This window comes from Sapajus apella, unplaced genomic scaffold (assembly GCF_009761245.1).
Source record: "Sapajus apella isolate SASKATOON/1434 unplaced genomic scaffold, GSC_monkey_1.0 scaffold101, whole genome shotgun sequence".
Lineage (NCBI taxonomy): Eukaryota > Metazoa > Chordata > Mammalia > Primates > Cebidae > Sapajus > Sapajus apella.
In genome coordinates, this window is record NW_022437041.1 from 3,709,749 (window position 1) to 3,727,020 (window position 17,272).

The 17,272-nt window shown below is 34.8% G+C and overlaps 1 protein-coding gene across 8 annotated transcripts in view; it reads right to left on the bottom strand.

The window, feature by feature from the left end:
- NAALADL2 (N-acetylated alpha-linked acidic dipeptidase like 2) overlaps window positions 1-17,272 on the bottom strand; it is a 1,348,438-nt gene that overhangs the window by 920,245 nt on the left and 410,921 nt on the right. For 2 of the 8 annotated variants that reach the window (XM_032258249.1, XM_032258248.1), the window contains exon 1: window positions 9,256-10,546. The exons of 5 other annotated variants lie outside the window; for them this stretch is intronic. In XM_032258249.1, coding sequence (XP_032114140.1) covers window positions 9,256-9,298 — 43 coding nt within the window. In that variant the 5' untranslated portion in view covers window positions 9,299-10,546. Of the gene's footprint in view, window positions 1-9,255; window positions 10,547-17,272 lie in introns of those variants that run through there. One more of the 8 variants, XM_032258241.1, reaches the window with a different exon arrangement.

Sequence of the window (17,272 nt, forward strand, 5' to 3'; positions counted from 1 at the left end):
TGTAAAATAAATTGTACTAAATGAATACATTAGTATTTAGATACCTCATTGTTATCACAAATCCAATTTATCCAAAGATAAATGCATTACATTTCTCCTTCTTCCAAAATAACCTATTTTACCCCTCACAATTTATCTAGATGTAATTATATTAGATGCACCGCCACCCATCAAACTTAGAACCTTAGCATTATGTCTGAATCCTCTCAAATTAGCCTCCCATTACCAACAAGAACCAACCCTTTGACTCTTTCACGAGCTTGTCTCCTTAAATTCTGCTGCTCTAAGTTTCATTTGTTAGATTAGCTGCCTGCCTTTTCATTCTTAGATCATCTGAGAGCTCATCTAGGCAATCCAACCAGAGTCACTGTAACACAGAACTAGAGAAAATGAGGAGGAACAAACTGTCTAATTTTGAATAACAATGCACTCCTTCCAATCTCATAAAGAGACTCTATGTCAACTATTATTCTTCTTGAAAAAAGATCTGTTTCAATTTGAGACAACATTTATTTGCTAGTGGTTATTTTAGTTAAAGCTTCTTGTTTTATTTTGTTTTGTACTGATCATGTTCAATGCCGCTACTTTATGCTCAACTAATTTTCACATTAGAATAAATGTAAATTGCATAGACACATAGGAATACGACTGTGCATTTTATGCTTGTTTTTTCTCAGCATATTAAACTTGTGAGAACATAGTATATGTTAGCTATGGATCTACACACTGGAAATAAAGCAATAAACAAGTCAGCTATGGCCTTTCATCTCAGGAAGGGAACATTTTATTGCAGTGAAATAGGCAATAAACAAATATACCAAAAAAATGGCTTATGGTGATATATTAAAAGAATTAAAAATCACACATTAAGACAGAGACTGGCTAGTTTTATTCTGGAGGCTGGAGACGATATTTAACCTGATAACTGAATGACAAGAAGGAACATAATATAAGAAGTTCAGCAGAAACAACCAAAACATGTAGGTGTTAATAGGGGATCAGCTTGCTGTGTTTCTTGGAAGAAAGAAGGCCAACACTATGAGATTCAAATAAGCTTAGTAAGTTTCTGCCATAAATTAGTACCCAATTTACTAGTACTTGCCCCTTTTTATTTTCGTGATTATAAAGATAAGCTATTTATTAAGTAATCAATTTAGTTAAATGCATCTTACATAGACTCCTTTTCCAGAACATTCTGTTACCTACATACCAGTGTTATTGCAGATTATGTTACTAAGCAACACAAGATATTTTGACACATATAATTTAGTAATTACTAAGTATTTTATAAAAATACAGAAAATATATGGGTTTTCTAATCTAGAAAATAAAATGATGCCCCAAAGAAATTTGTATAGGTCAAATGTAAACTGGAAATACATAAAATATAATCCTAAAACTGATCGGAAATCAGAGTCAAGAATAAACACATTAATAGTTTCTTACTACATATTTGTCTTTTTTCCCCAAATTCCTATGTCCCTGTATAAAAAATGACTTTTGGGCAATGTCATTACTTCATTGGATCTGAAGTTTATGAAGTCATTATTATCAACGCCCATATGCTCTTCTTTATTCTCTATTCTCCTCTTCCCCAAATCTGCCATAGTGACTGCACTGAACCTTTCATTAACCAAAATGAATGCAAAACACCTATATAAAATTCAATAGGAACTCTGGGACAGGCACTTGAGTAGGCTTATAAGATCTATATAGAAGCTTAATTTTCAAAAGAATCTATTTTTATTCTGAAGTTTTAACAGTGTAAATATTTAAATCATGTAAATACATAGATCTTATGCAATCTATATTTTTAATTATACTATTTTTCTTTCTATTATCAGATTTACTATAGGTTTGGAATTTTTTCTGCAGAAATGTTTTTCTGACAAATATATGGCAGCATGGTGCATATATGAGCTTTAGGAGCTCAAAAGAAAATCATCTATGTAAATATTCTTAGATGAGTTATATAATGCTATTTTCCTTCTATCTATAACTCTTTTCATTTTAATGCTCAGTGTTTTCTAATAAAAATGCTCTCTTCTAGTTAGGTCTGTCTCTTATCATCTATAGAAATGATTTCAATTTCTGTCATCATGTCTATCAAGAAATTCATGCATCTGTTGAATGACTGGTACATTTCTATAAAATTTGAGCACTATAAATGTAAAAACAATTTATTATTTTCTTTTGGCTCCTAGGAAGCTGGAAATCAAATCTGTGACCTGTTTGATAGATTTTCTGCATGTTCTGGCGTACATTTTGTGTACAAATTTTAACTGTTATATTGTCTTAACCTTATTCCTATTCTGTTAACTTATTTATTGCCTATTGCAAAGTAGAGAATTTTGAAAAATCCTCTTTGTTTCTAAAGAGAGGAGAAAATAAAGCAAGTAAATACATAAATAGCAAAAATAAAGCAAATATATACATAAATTTCCATGCTTTGTCTCTGCTGTTCTTTTGACCAGCAAAGGCGTTTTTTCTTCTGGCTACTTATTCTAATTTATCAAAACTGCCAGGCAAAGTTCAAATCCTATCTCCTCTCTGAACCCCTCTATAAATCTAGATTCCTCTATAATTTCTTATTTAAAACCCTGTGTTATAGCAATAACAAAAATCAGCAAGAATGGAAGCAACATCTACCTTTTGAGCCAGTGTATTTCTCCATCTCTGAAAGTTCCCTCCAAGAAATGTAGATGTGATGGAAAAACTTTCAAGATTTATCAATAGTTTAATGAAAGATAGACTGGTCTATGTTTACAGTGAAGGTCATAAATAAAGAGGAAGATGAAGTAGAATAATCCTTCATTCCTCTCTTCTTCTTATGACCTGTTTTCAAAGGAGCTTACTTTTGAGAGAACAAAGATATCAAGAGATAGAATGAATTTCAACAGTTTAATCAGATCTCAAAATGAATCTTTCACTGAAGTTTCAGGTCACACGGCAAAGTTGATTGTATCGTTTAACACGCGTACACACGCATCTTTTGCATGTTCATTATAAACTGCATAAATTTAGCAGTTGACTTTTCAAAGTATTTCTCTTTTGACTTTTTTAGTCATTAGGATTTTATAACCTTTTTTAAAGTACACAATATGCAACCTGCATTATACTAATCATGAGTTTAGAGAGACAGGTAAATTACTTTTCAGTATAAATTATAGAAAGCATTTATGAAAGAGCCTTCCAAAGTGTTCAACTATGCAGATGGTTAAACATATCTATCAGCAGAGCAAAAAATAACATTGTCAAATAAAACTATTTACACATATTTTTTTCTGAAGTGTAATTAGAAGCTCAAGGGATCAACTGAAGCTCAATGCCCTTTTGTGTATTGTCATCCTAATAACATTCTCTTTGCAATCTTTGCAGTCACCTGTTTTTCCATCACTTATATATCAAGTCTAATACTTTCTAATAATAAATCAAATACATATTTGGTTAATAGTCCTGCCCCAAAAAACTATGATACAAAGAAAGTTGGCTTACTGTCCTACCCAATTAGCTAAATTTTTTAAAACTCCTTCCAAAATCCAGAGACTAGTATACAGAGTAATAATTATGTTTATATTTCCAATCTTCAGATTATTAATGCATCTTTTGATCAATTGCTTTAAGAAAAAGAAAAATTCAAAGACAGATTCAAACTTTTAAAATGAAGAAAAAGTTTTTATTGCATCATAAATAATAACGTTTAAACAATCAAGTCATCCTGGAGGTATGTTATCACCTTTTATTCAAGAAGATTTTACAGTGACTTTAATTGAAATGTAAAATATTTCCCTTTGAAACAATTTCAGTAAATAATATTTCATAAAATATTATTTACATCAAAAAGGATTAAACTGTGCCTTTCAGACCATCTATAAGTCCAGAAACAAACTCTCTATTTCAAAATGTTTGAGAATTGGCTTTTCCTCCAGCAGCCGGTTTTAACTAAGTACCATGTCATTAACCACCCTTATCTCATGTTCTGTTCAAGTACATTGCTTACCATCTTATTTCTAATTAGATAAAGATTCTATTTCCATTTAGAAAGACAAAAAAAAAAAAAAAAAAAAAAACCCAGCTCCTAAGCTCAATTATGTTGATTTCATTAACTATTTCTTATCTTTTACTTTAAGATTTCATTTCCTAACCTCTTTTGCCTGCTCCAAAGTCTCTCTCTTGTACCTGGAAAAAGTACCGAACCCATCTTCACATGCATATTTTCCCAACTCACTCATTTAGGTCAGACTCACCTGGGATTTCATGCCCTGACATTTTCAGCAACTTTATTTGCTCCAAATTTGCTTGATCTTGTTCCGAGATTACAAGACTTTCCCAGCAAAGATTCTGGACGTTTGAACTCCAAGATGCCCTATTACCTCAAAATCTAAATGTCAACTCTGAATTCTTCAGGTTTTCAAGTGTTTGAACCTATCACTAAGGACTAGTGAAAGCTTTCCTCATGAAACACAGGTCCAACAAGAGCTCCTTGCACTTGTTAATTGAAAATGCTATTAAAGTTCTATAGGTTGGGAAGGAAGAGTCACAAACTGGTTAGTCCTCTTTGTGGCATCAGAAAGATTTCAAGGCACTCACAGGCATGGTTTATGATGATGAATACAGAGAAATTTTTCCCACCACAGAAAGAAAACATGCACACCAAACCAGTATAACAGGTTGGAGTATAAAGTACTACTTCCCTTAGGCTGCAACCTGGAAGTACAGACAGTAAGGTTCCTCCGGCCTAGAGTTTTTTTTTTTTTGTGTGTGTGTTCTTTTACTCATTTTAAATAGAATTAGTACCATTTCTAAACAATGACTCTTTTATGAAAAATGCTCCATACAAGTGCCTATGAACTTACAAGCCAACTTCTCCTAGTCGTAATGAAAATTTGTGCTCTTGCTGCAGTTCCCTTTGGGTTCCATGTTTTCCTTGTTCCCTTCCATGCCCAGCTGGATTGCAGAGTTAAGTTTATGCTTATGAAATAAAGACCAAATAACAACTGTCAGAAAAAGAAAGAAAGAAAATTAACTAAATGTCTTAAAAGCTTATGTAACTTTTGTTTAGTGAAGAGAAAACTCAAGCCTGGATGGACAGGTTTCATAATAACCTCACTGAATCCTCAACAATGCTTTCAAGACCATACATCTAGAAACTAAAATATGTCAATATGGAAAACATTAATAAGACTGCTTTCTCCATTAGAAATATGAAAGGTAAATTACTCTAGAGAGTAATGCACCAAATTCTTCTGTAAAACTGCAGCTTTTGGGCAGCAGATCAGAGACAGGAGTTCTGGCATTGGCTTCTGTGAAACCAAAAACAATATTCCTAGCTTCATAGGATCTCTGTTACTTTAAAAACACTGGACTTGAGACTCTCAAAGCTATCCTCTAGCTTGAAAATGTTAATTTTCTGTAGATTATTTTTTCCTAATTCTGACAGCCAAATTCTCCTTCAGTGGGTTGAAGAGTTCTCTCCTCCTGCTGAGTGCTATCTAGAGGTAGCTGTGCACCCCTCAGGGCCCAGCCAACTCTTCTGTACTTAGAACATTTTCCCCAGAGTTCTACTGTTTTGTAGCCTTTAGAGTACGGGTTTCCTAGAGCTAGAGAATGAAGGAGAACTGAGGTAGGATGAAGAGCTATTATTAGAAATGCTCAAAACATCCAAGCAGCTAGTGGGCGGCAGGAGCGCCAAGTGTATTGAACAGCCCGGGAGAGGCTTAACTCAAAGATGCCTCCTCTTACAAGATTGTCCCAGCATTAAACTCAGAAATACTTTTTATTCCATTAATGTCAAAGGCCAATTAGTATATCATATTCTTTACAAAGAGGAAGGTGGTCCTGAATATATTTTGACTAAAGATGAAAGGGAGAGACAGAATACGTTAAAAGCTCATGGGAACTGGATTCCTGAGGTAGGAGGAGCTCAGCGGGTGAGGTACATTGCTGGATGGAGGACCTACCCTACCTACTAATAAGAATCCTGGGAGGAGGAGGATATTCTTCCTGGCAGAGAAGAAGTAAGAAGCCCTAATATGTTCAAGGGTGGCCTCTGAAGAAACTTTAGCCTAAGGCATATTCCAGGTAATTCCCTTCCAGGAAGGGAGCTGTCACCCTCCCATCTCCCAGCCGTGTCCCTGTATTCCTGTTACAGACTGACAGAGTGATAGAGTGCCACTTAGTGGTGTGTGTGAGTTTGCAGATATCATGCAAGAAAAATGATCCTTTTCTTCCCAAATAACAATGCTTAGAAAGCTCCTACCCCTATTCCTTATGCCACATTATTTGTACAACTTTACTCATATTCGCAAAGTTTAGGAAAAAAATTCTAGCATTCTATTCTACCTTAAATAATTTATTTTATGAATCTCGTGAACATTATGAACCTTCATGTATGATATCTTTACATAATTCTCTGCAGGGTTACCTTGTCATTGGAACTGAAAGGAAAAGATTGTTTTTATGTTTGAAAATATAATTAAAATCTGTTCACGTAGCTCAACATAACCTTGAAATAACTTCACTTTTATTCAGGAAAAAAAAATGGGTTATCCATACTACCAGAAACATTAAATGTTGATGGCATATTGGCTCCACTAACCAAGGCACATGTAACTAGCTCTTTGGGAGTATGATTAGGTCAGAGATGTACAGAAAATGGGACTACAGTGAATAATCATTGGCGATGCCTGTGGCTAAGCCTTTCAAATTGTAACTAGAGATCATTCAGTGAATCTAGAAGATCTAGACGCATGGTCTTAGAAAATCATTATTCAAAGCACATGATGGAGTTCCAATGATATTTACATGATAATATATTATCCTTGAAGTCAAAACATGTATGTTATCCACATGTTTAACATACAAAACCTATTATTTTAATATTTCCGCTAAAGAACATCAAATTGTAAGTGGAGCTGACAATCAGTATCATGCGAAACAAACTTAGAATTTTTATAAATGCCATTAAGTCAAAGGTGAAATTAAACATTAGAAAATAACATTTTCAGCCGGGAGTGGTGGCTCACACCTGTAATCCCAGCACTTTGGGAGGCCGAGGCGGGCAGATCACGAGGTCAGGAGTTGAAAACCAAACTGGCCAACATGGTAAAACCCCGTCTCTACTAAAAAATACAAAAAGTAGCTGGGCATGGTGGCTTGTGCGTGTAATCCCACCTACTTGGGAGGCTGAGGTAGGAGAATTGCTTGAACCGGGACCCAGGAGGCACAGGGGAGCCGAGATCACGCCACTGCACTCCAGCCTGGGCTACTGATTGAGACTCCATCTCAAAACAAACAAACAAAACAAAATAACATTTTCATCCACTTGGGTCATTCTGAAACTCAATTTCAGATATTGGACAGGGTATCACACACAGAATAATGTTAAGGCACTGCGTTGCCTTTATAATGTAAAGAAATCCAGAAATGAAACCAACAACTAACTACCTTCAGTTCTTTTTAAATCTCATTTAAGAATCTTAAGACTCTTGATGCAAATATAACTGGTAGGGAAGCATATCAATACTCTAAGAAAATAGATCTGAAATATTTGTAGACCTACCAAGGATACATTTAAACACCAATAAGATGAGAAGAGAATGCATTTTTTATTAAAAAGTTCTCAGAGTATGCAAAGGAAAACACCCTAGTATACAACTGATTCGCAAGTGCTCCCCAACTACAAGACTTACAGATTAGGCACATTGTTCTTGAACTTAGCACACCAAATTATTTACTATGGGACTTGTGTTAAATTTTGTGTATGGTTTTCTGATTAATAATTCCAAAAGTAATTGTATTTTTATACATATATATGGATAGGGGAAAGGGAAGGCTACCCTTACACAGTGAAACATATACATTACCAGAAACATACATAAAAGTACCAGAGAATAAGAAGCAAAAACAAAATCTATACACAATCTGGGATTCAATTTAAAAATATTACCTATGATCTTAAGACAAAGAGAGATAATGAGCGAAGTGGAAAGAGGCCTGGTTACTCCTTAGTTTATTTTGATTCTGAATACAGGTAATGCACCCACAAAAACTAGGATAGGCAATTTAGCTAGTTGCTAAACAGTAATATACATTTTATGTAAAACCATTATAATGTGAACAACTAGAAGAACCTAGATGCTTCCTATACACCTTTCCAAGGGAAAAATATCAGAGACAAATAAGGAATATGTTATAATCTTGTAAATAATACCATTTGTCTATAAGACATATACAAATAAATTATTCTCATTATGCTAAATGAGCCTTTTACCTTACTGTTTTGCTTTTATAGAATTTATTAGATGACTTTTAAAATTAATCTTTTAAATTAAAAAAGCCTCATAGTAGCATTTTACACAGTATTTCAAGAAAGATTTTTAGGAAATATGCAGAGATTAAGAAAATGATTCTGGGATTCTCAAGCAGGCTACACAGATAAAACACTAACGAAATGAAAGAAAAATACAGTATTTTAACTATAAAACAGGTGATATATTTTTAAGACTATGCAGGTCTATGCCATCTCACAGTATTCTAGAAGTCTATAACAAATATGCATTAGGCACAATATCTACTTTCTTTTCTTTCTTTAAGAAAGAACTTTTCTTACTCAAAAATCTGAAATGTGAGCCACCTTGAATTTGAATGTTTCTGTCAACAAGCCTCTAACCAGAGATACCTAGTGCAGCCAATGTCAACAAAGTTGGTCCTTTCAAAGGACAAAGGTATCTGATTAAGTAACACATGCAAAATAAACCACACCCTCCTAACTGATAGGCTGTCCCCTGACCCCCATTTTCTACCTTTAAAAAATGTGGTTAATTACAAGGAAACTTAGCTGGTAAACCCCAGAGATGTTAAACTTAATTACCAATAAACATTCTACAGGTAGAGACAAAAATCAAGATTCTGTTAATGTTGGAAAAGGTCCAGCATGAAAATGTACTGGAAGTTGGTTATACCATTTCTTCAAAATTATACTGGGGATTAAGGATAAAGCTCTCCATACCCTCCACCAAATTTGTGATTCTGGGTTGCCTGAGTCTTTGTAAACAACCGAGAAAACATGCTTCCTCTGATTCAACCATCTCCATCTCTTTTCTCACCCACAAACAAAAAATCTTTAAAACAGGGCTAAGGCACCTGAACACACACATGCAGGGACGCGTGTGTGCACACACACAAACACACACTTTGTAATCAACACTGCTTAAGTTTCTGATTGGGAACATTTCACAGGCTGTTGGTACTTACCTTGCAAAGATGTGTTAGGTAAATTTGCTTCATTCTCTCCCATTTTACTATTTCTTTTTAAAGAGGGCCAAGCAGTTTCAAGTCGTGTCACTTACCCTGCTAGCTTTGTGACCTTCTGACTTTCAACTGTAGTATTGTAACAGTATACTGCCTGCTTTCTTCTGTGAATAATTACCATTCTGCTTCCTGAGTTACCTGGGCTTGCAGGACCTGTTTTACTATGAAGTGAGATCATATCTTTTGATCCACTGTGTGGCTATTAAAGTGTATTTCACAAAACATTGCTTTGTTTTGGTTTTGATATTAATTTTTAATTCTCTACTTTCACTTTAGTCCAGAAACATATTTATATTTTCCCCTAAAAGAGCATTGATATTACCAGTACACCATGCTTCACCGCCAGAGTTTGGTCTCTTTGTTTTTGAGTGTTTCTAATCTACTTTCCCTAAAGAAATAAAATTTAAAGTATATTATACAAAATTTATTTTTTAAAACCATAGGGAAATAAGGAACAGCATGGGAATCAGTTTTGTGCAGCAGTGTTTTGGAGTATCTAATACTTGCTGTGTGACTATAAGTAAAAACAGGTTTTAGAGTATCTCTAATACTTACTGTGTGACTATAAGAATATAACTTCTTTGAGACTCAGTTTCCTAAACTGTAAAGTGGAATAATGCCTGGTATATATGAAGTATATATGATTAGTATGAAGACTGAAAACAACAATGTATGACTGTGTTAAACACTGTGAATAATGAACAATAAATAAAACAAATTTCTAATGTTCCTCTTCCTTTTCCTTCTTCTTCTTCCTTCTCTCCCTCCTCTGTTCTTCTGATGAGTGGAAAGAATGCTGAACTGGAGCACTGATGTCCCAGATCATGTACTGACATCAGTTATGCTACTTATTAACTGAGAGACATTAAAAAAACCTAATCTTGAAGTGCCTCAAGGTCCTCATTTGTAAAAGGAGACTCGTGGTATTTGTATTGCCGTTTTAATAGAAACATGGTGAATATTAACTTAGATTAACTGTTGTGCCTCCACAAAAATAATTTCCAGCAAACAAGAGCAACAAATTGGAGATGTATCTTTAAATATTCATTTGTCTGTGAGAAAGGAAAGATACACAAAATTAAGGCAATTTATTTAAACTTTGTCCCTCATAAGGCACCCAGAATAAATAACAATCTCCACTTTCTTCCCTCTAGAATTCCTTAACTTTGGCTGACATTAGACCAGTAAATAAATAAATGTATATTTATATTTATATATGTTATTTCACAAATTATGTATTGTATAATATATTGATTATAATTATGTATTACATATCAAACATATATAACATATAAAAACATATTTTTATTAGTCTAACTGCAACTAATATATATATTGGCTATAGTTATACATATATATGTATATGAAGCTCAAGCTCCTTTCTTTATAGGTCTTTGCTTTTCAGTTTGAAAAAAATCTATATATTAATACTATGTATGGTAGTTTACTAATGCAGTAATTGATTATATACGTTATGTAAATAACAGAAATGGCAAATACCTACAGAAGTTTTTCTCAAAAGTATTAGAAATAAAGCCAAACACGACATTTAAAAAATCTGATCACAATTGAGAGCTGTCTCTTTCATTTATTACCTCTCTGGGTCTCAGTTTCATCATCTGTAATATGAGAGAGCTGGACCATTGAAAACCCATTCTATCTTTATAATGCCAGAAGCCTCTGATTTAAAATGTGGGTTGTGGTTTGTTCCAGAATAAATGACCCTTTGCCTAGAGCAATTGCATTCTGTAATACACATATACTATGCTACATACTTTACCAAGAGTAACCTGAAACTGAATGTTTGCCAATAAAACACTGTAATCATCACATTCTTACTTCCTCTTAAAAGGACCAACACACATATCAATCCTCACTCATTATGACAAACTTGAAAATATATTTACAGACCTGCCCCAAGCACTAAAATTAGTCAATAACAGTTATAAAGCACCCATTATCTATGAGCTGAATTATAGCATGTGGTAAATTACAATGAAAGTAGAATAGACAAGTCCTATTCTTAAACAATAACCAAAAAGCATAAAAATATAAACACCGGAAAGGTCAAAAGTTTGTAACTTCACAGAAAGTAACATAAATACTCATTTAGTATAACTGAACCAGTTGCAATACTAATGAAGTGTCATGCACACACACATTTTCTTTCTCCTTTCTGGGCCTTTGTGCATGCCAGGAAGATTTCTTCCAGGACATTTTTTTAAAACATATCTGGTGAGTTTTGTACATGCCTAGAAAGCTTCTTCTCCTCCCTTTTGCTTAATTCATATGTGGAAATTCTTCTTGAATTCAATATGAGTTGAGGTCCCTTCAATGTGCTCCCAGATGCCCCTTAGCAATTCCAAACTTTTCCTTTTCACCATGGCTCTTATCACATTATACCACTGGAAGAGTAGTCCCCCTTATCCTCATTCCCAGACCCTTAGTTGATGCTTGAACCACATGTAGTACCAAGTCCAAATGACATCAATCGGAACACATTTGTGTTCATGTCTTCCACCAACAAATTTAATGCCTTTTCCATCTTAACTAAGCAATTATCACACACCGTGGCTGTAACTTTTGCAGTTGGAGGTGTGGCAGCTAAACTAGCATAGATTTCTCTTTTTTTCTTCACAATTTTACAAATAGAAGGTATGTTCCCATAGCAGATCTGGGAAACCTCAACATAATTTTTTCTCTCCTTATTAAGTCAAAACTTTCGGCCCGGCACGCTGGCTCTTGCCTGTAATCCCAGCACTTTGGGAGGACAAGGCGGGCGGATCATGAGGTCAGGAGTTCAACACCAGCATGGCCAATATGGTGAAACCTCGTCTCTACTAAAAATGCAAAAATTAGCCGGGTGCCGTGGCACGCGCCTGTAGTCCCAGCTACTCGGGAGCCTGAGGCAGAAGAATCGCTTGAACCCAGGAGATGGAGGTTGCAGTGAGCCGAGATTGCACCACTGCGTTCCAGCCTGGGAAACAAAGCAAGATTCCATCTAAAAAAGAAAATCTTTGATCTTTTCACTTCAAGAAAGCACTTTGCAGCTTCTCTCTGTCTATCTGAATTGTCAGCATCATGACTCTTGCATTTTGGAACAATTATTAAGTAATGTAAGAGTTTAACACATGCACCGAAATACCATGAAAGTCCCTCTGACAACTGAGATGGATTCTAAGTGATTAACAGGCATTCTACAATGTGGATAAACTGAAGAGAAGATGATTCACAACATAGGCAGGATGGAATGAGATCTCATCATGCCACTCAGAATGACGCACAGTTTTACAATTTTTAATTGTTTCTAAAATTTTCCATTTAACACCCTTGGACCACAGTGATCATTAATAACAAATTGTGGAAAGCAAATGTGTGGATTAGGGAAGACTACTGTACTTCTCAATTATTTCTCAGACTAAACACAGTAGCTCACACCTGTAATCCCAACGCTTTGGGAGGTTGAGGCAGGAGGATCGCTTAAGCTCAAAAGTTCAAGACCACCGTGGTCAACATAGCAAAAGCCTGTCTATAAAACAATACAAAAATTAGCTGGGGATGATGGCGTGTGCCTGTAGTACAGCTACTCAAGAGACTAAGGTGGGAGAATTGCTTAAGTCCAGAAGTTTGAGGCTGCAGAGAGCTATGATCACACCCCTACACTCCAGTCTGAGTGACAGAGTGAGAATCTTTCACACTCCCTCTCTTACTTCTCTCTCTCTCTCTCTCTCTCTCTCTCTCTATATATATATATATATATGTATGTATTTTTTCCCTCTCTCTCTATATATATATGCATGTGTGTGTGTATATAGAGGAGAGATTATATATATATATATACACACACACACCCACACACATACATACATACACACACACACACACACACACACACACAAACACACACACAATTTCTCTTCTTGCAATCTGTTATGCCAAAGACACTTTAAGTATTCATCATGTTCCTGGTCCCTAGCCCAGTTCCTAGCACACATTCAGCCTTCAATGAATTTTGTAAAAATGAATAAAATTACTATCATCAGAAAGGGTGAATAAAAAGAGTCTCAAAGTAAAGAAACACAGATAAGAGATTGCTTGATCATATGGTCGTTCTATTTTTCATATTTTGAAGAATCTCCATACTGTTTTCCATAGTGACTATAATAATTTACATTCCCAGTAAGTTTATCAGGGTTACCCATTCTCCACATTCTCACCAGCATCCATTATTGCCAATATCTCTGATAAAAACCATTTTACCTGGGTTGAGAGGATATAACATTGTGGCTTTGATTTGCATTTTTCTGATGATTAGTGATGATGAGAATTTTTTCATATATCTGCTGGCCATTTTTATGTCTTCTTTTGCAAAATGCGTATTAAAATTTTTTGCTCGTTTTTAAATCAGATTTTTTTATTGCTATGCAGTTGTTAGAGCTCTTTATATACTTTAGTTATTAATCATCAGATGAATAGCTTCTAAATATTTTCTCTCATTCTGTGGGCTGTCTCTTCATTTTGTAGATTGTTTTCTTTGCTCTGCGGAGGTTCTTAATTTGATGTGATCCCATTTGTCTATTTTTGCTTTGGTTGCCTCTGCTTTTGAAGCTTTACTCAAGAAACTTCTGCCCAGATCCATTTCCTAGAGCGTTTTCCAAAATTTTCTTTTTGTAATTTTATGGTTTCAGGTCTTAGATATAAGGTGTTTTTTGTTGTTGTTTTTTTTTTGTTTTTTGGGGTTTTTTGTTTTGTTTTGTTTTGTTTTCCTGGAGTCTCGCTCTGTCACACAGGCTGAAGTGCAGGGGCATGATCTCAGGGCTAACTACAGCCTCTGCCTCCTGGATTCAAGTGATTCTCCTGCCTCAGCCTCCCAAGTAGCTGGGACTACAGGCGTGCACCACCATATCTGGCCATTTTTTTTTTTTTTGTATTTTTATTAAAAAGTGGTTTCACCATGTTGGCCAGGACTGTTCTCAATCTCCTGACCTCATGATCCACCCTCCTCAGCCTCCCAAACTTCTGAGATTACAGGAGTGAGCCACCATGCCTGGCCAGATGTGAGTCTTTAACCAATTTTTATTTGCTTTTGTACATGATGAGAGATAAGAGTCTAGTTTAATTTTTCTGCATATAGATATCCAGTTTCTCCAGCACCATTCATTGAAGAAACTGTCTTTTCTCCAATTTATGTTATTGGCACATTTGTGAAAATCAGTTCATGGTGTTCATATGGAGTTATTTCTGGGTTTTGTTTATTCCGCTGCATTGTCTATGCATCCATTTTTATGCCAGTACCATGCTGTTACTGTAGCCTTCTAGTATAATTTGAAGTAAGGTAATCCTATGACTTCAGCTTTGTTCTTTCTGATCAGGATAGCGTTGGGTGTTCTCAGCCTTCCGTAGTTCTATATAAATTTTGGAATATTGTTTCCATATTTGTGAAGAATTTCTTTGGTATTTTCATATGATTGCATTAAATCTGTAGATTGCTTTGGGCAGTATAGACATTTTAACCATGTTGATTCTTCCAATCTATGCACATGGAATATCTTCCCATGTTTTTGCGTCCTCTTCAATTTCTTTCATCAATGTTTTATAGTTTTTATTATAGAAGTATTGCCCTTCTTTGGTTAAGTTTATTCCAAGGTATTTAATTTTATCTACAGCTATGGTAAATAGGATTGCTTTTCTGGTTTCTTTTTAGATAGTTCATTGTTGACATATAGAAATGCCCATCAATGATAGACTAGATAAAGAAAATGTGGACATACACACCATGGAATACTATGCGGCCATAAACAAGGATGAGTTCACGTCCTTTACAGGTACATGAATGAAGCTGAAAACCAGCATTCTCAGCAAACTGACACAAGAACAGAAAACCAAACACCGTATGTTCTCACTCATAAGTAGGTGTTGAACAATGAGACCATATGGACACAGAGAGGAGGAACATCAAACACCAGGGCCTGTTAGGGGGTGGGGAGGCTAGGGGAGTGATAACAGGGGTTGGGGGGATTAGGGAGGGATAACATCAGGGGAAATATCTAATGTAGATGACAGGGGGATGAATGCAGCAAACCACCATGGCACATGTATATCTATGTAAAAACCTGCAAGATCTGCACATGTACCTCAGAACTTAAAGTATAGTCTTAAAAAATGCATTATTAAAAAAAGAAATGCCACTGATTTTTGTATGTTAACTTTGCATCCTGAAACTTTACTGAATTTGTTTATTACTTATAACTGTTTTTTTGGTGGAGTACTTAGGTTTTTATAAATATAAGACTATAACATCTGTAAGGAAGGATATATTTAATACTTTTCCAATACTTTTCCAATTTCTTTTTGTTGTCTAATTGTTCTGGCAAAGACTTCCACTACTAAGTGGAATAAAAGGGGTGAAAGTGGGCATCCTTCTCTTGTTCTAGATGTTAGAAAAAAAGGCGTTCAGGCTTTCCCATTCAGCATAATACTAGCTGTGGCTCTGTTTTATATGGTAGTTATCATGTTGAGCCTTGTTCCTTTATACCCAGTTTTGTCAGAGTTTTTATCATGAAGGTATGTTGAATTTTACCAAGTACATTTTTAGCATCTATGGAAATGATCATATAGATTTTTCATTCTCTTAAAGTAATGTATCACAATGATTGATTTGTATATGTTGAACCATCCTTTCATCACTGGGATGAATCCCACTTGTTCTTGAAAAGTGATCTTTTTAACGTGTTGTTGAATTCAGTTTGCTAATATTTCACTGAGGATTTTTGAGTTGATGATCATCAGAAATAGTAGCATGTAGTTATCTTTTTTGGTTTTGTTTTGTTTGTTTTATTTTGTTTTGTTTTTTGCCTGGTTTTGGTTTCAGAATAATACTGGCCTTGTAGGAAGAGTTTAAAATTATTTCCTCCTCCTAAATTATTTGAAATAGTTTGAGAAGAATTGGTATTAGCTCTACTTTAAATGTTTGATAGAATTCTCCAGTCAAGCCATTAGGTTCTGGGCTTTCCTTTATAGGAGGCTTTTTATTACACCTTTGATCCTACTACTTTTTATTGGTCTGCTCTGGATATGAATTTATTCACGGTTCAGTCCTGGTAGGCTGGACGTGTCTAGGAATTTATCCATTTCTTTGAGGTTTTCCAATTTATTGGTATATAGTTGCTCATAGTATAGTTGCTCAAAACAATCGTTTGAACTTCTTAACTATCAGTTGTAATGTCTTCTTTTTCAACTCTGATGTTATTTATTTACTTCTCTCTGATTTTTTTTGGTCTCGTTAAAGTTTTTTCACTTTTGTTTATCTTTCCCCCCCAAAAAAAACCATTTTGTTTCCTTGCTTTTGTCTTTGTTTCAATCCCATTTACTTCTGTTCTGATATTTGTTATTATTTTTCTTCTACTAATGTTGAGTTTGGTTGCACTTGCATTTCTACTTCTTTAAGATGAATCATTAGGTTATTTATTGGAAGTGATTGTACTTTTGATGAAGGCATTTATTGCTTTAAGCTTCCCTCTTACTACTACTTCTGCAGTGTCATATCAGTTTTGGTATATTGTGTGTCCATTTTCATTTGTTTGAAGAATTGAAAAATCTTCCATCTTAACTTTTCCAATGAGCCAGTGGTCATTCAGGAGCATAATGTTTAATTTCTACGTGTTTGTATAGTTTCCAAAGTTTCTCTGGTTATAGGTTTCAAGTTTTATACCACTGCAGTTAGAAAAGATACATGATCTAATTTCAGGTCTGTTTTTTTTTTTTTAAAATCAAGACATGTTTTATGGACTAACATATGGTCAGTCACTGAGAATGTTCCATGTTCCATGTGTTTAGGAGAAGAATGTGCAGTCTGCATTCGTTTGAAGTTCCTGGCTATTATAGGATTAGGGTCCCTATCTTTAGCTCCAATAATATTTGCTTTATGTATCTGGGTGCACCAGCATTCAGAGCATAAATA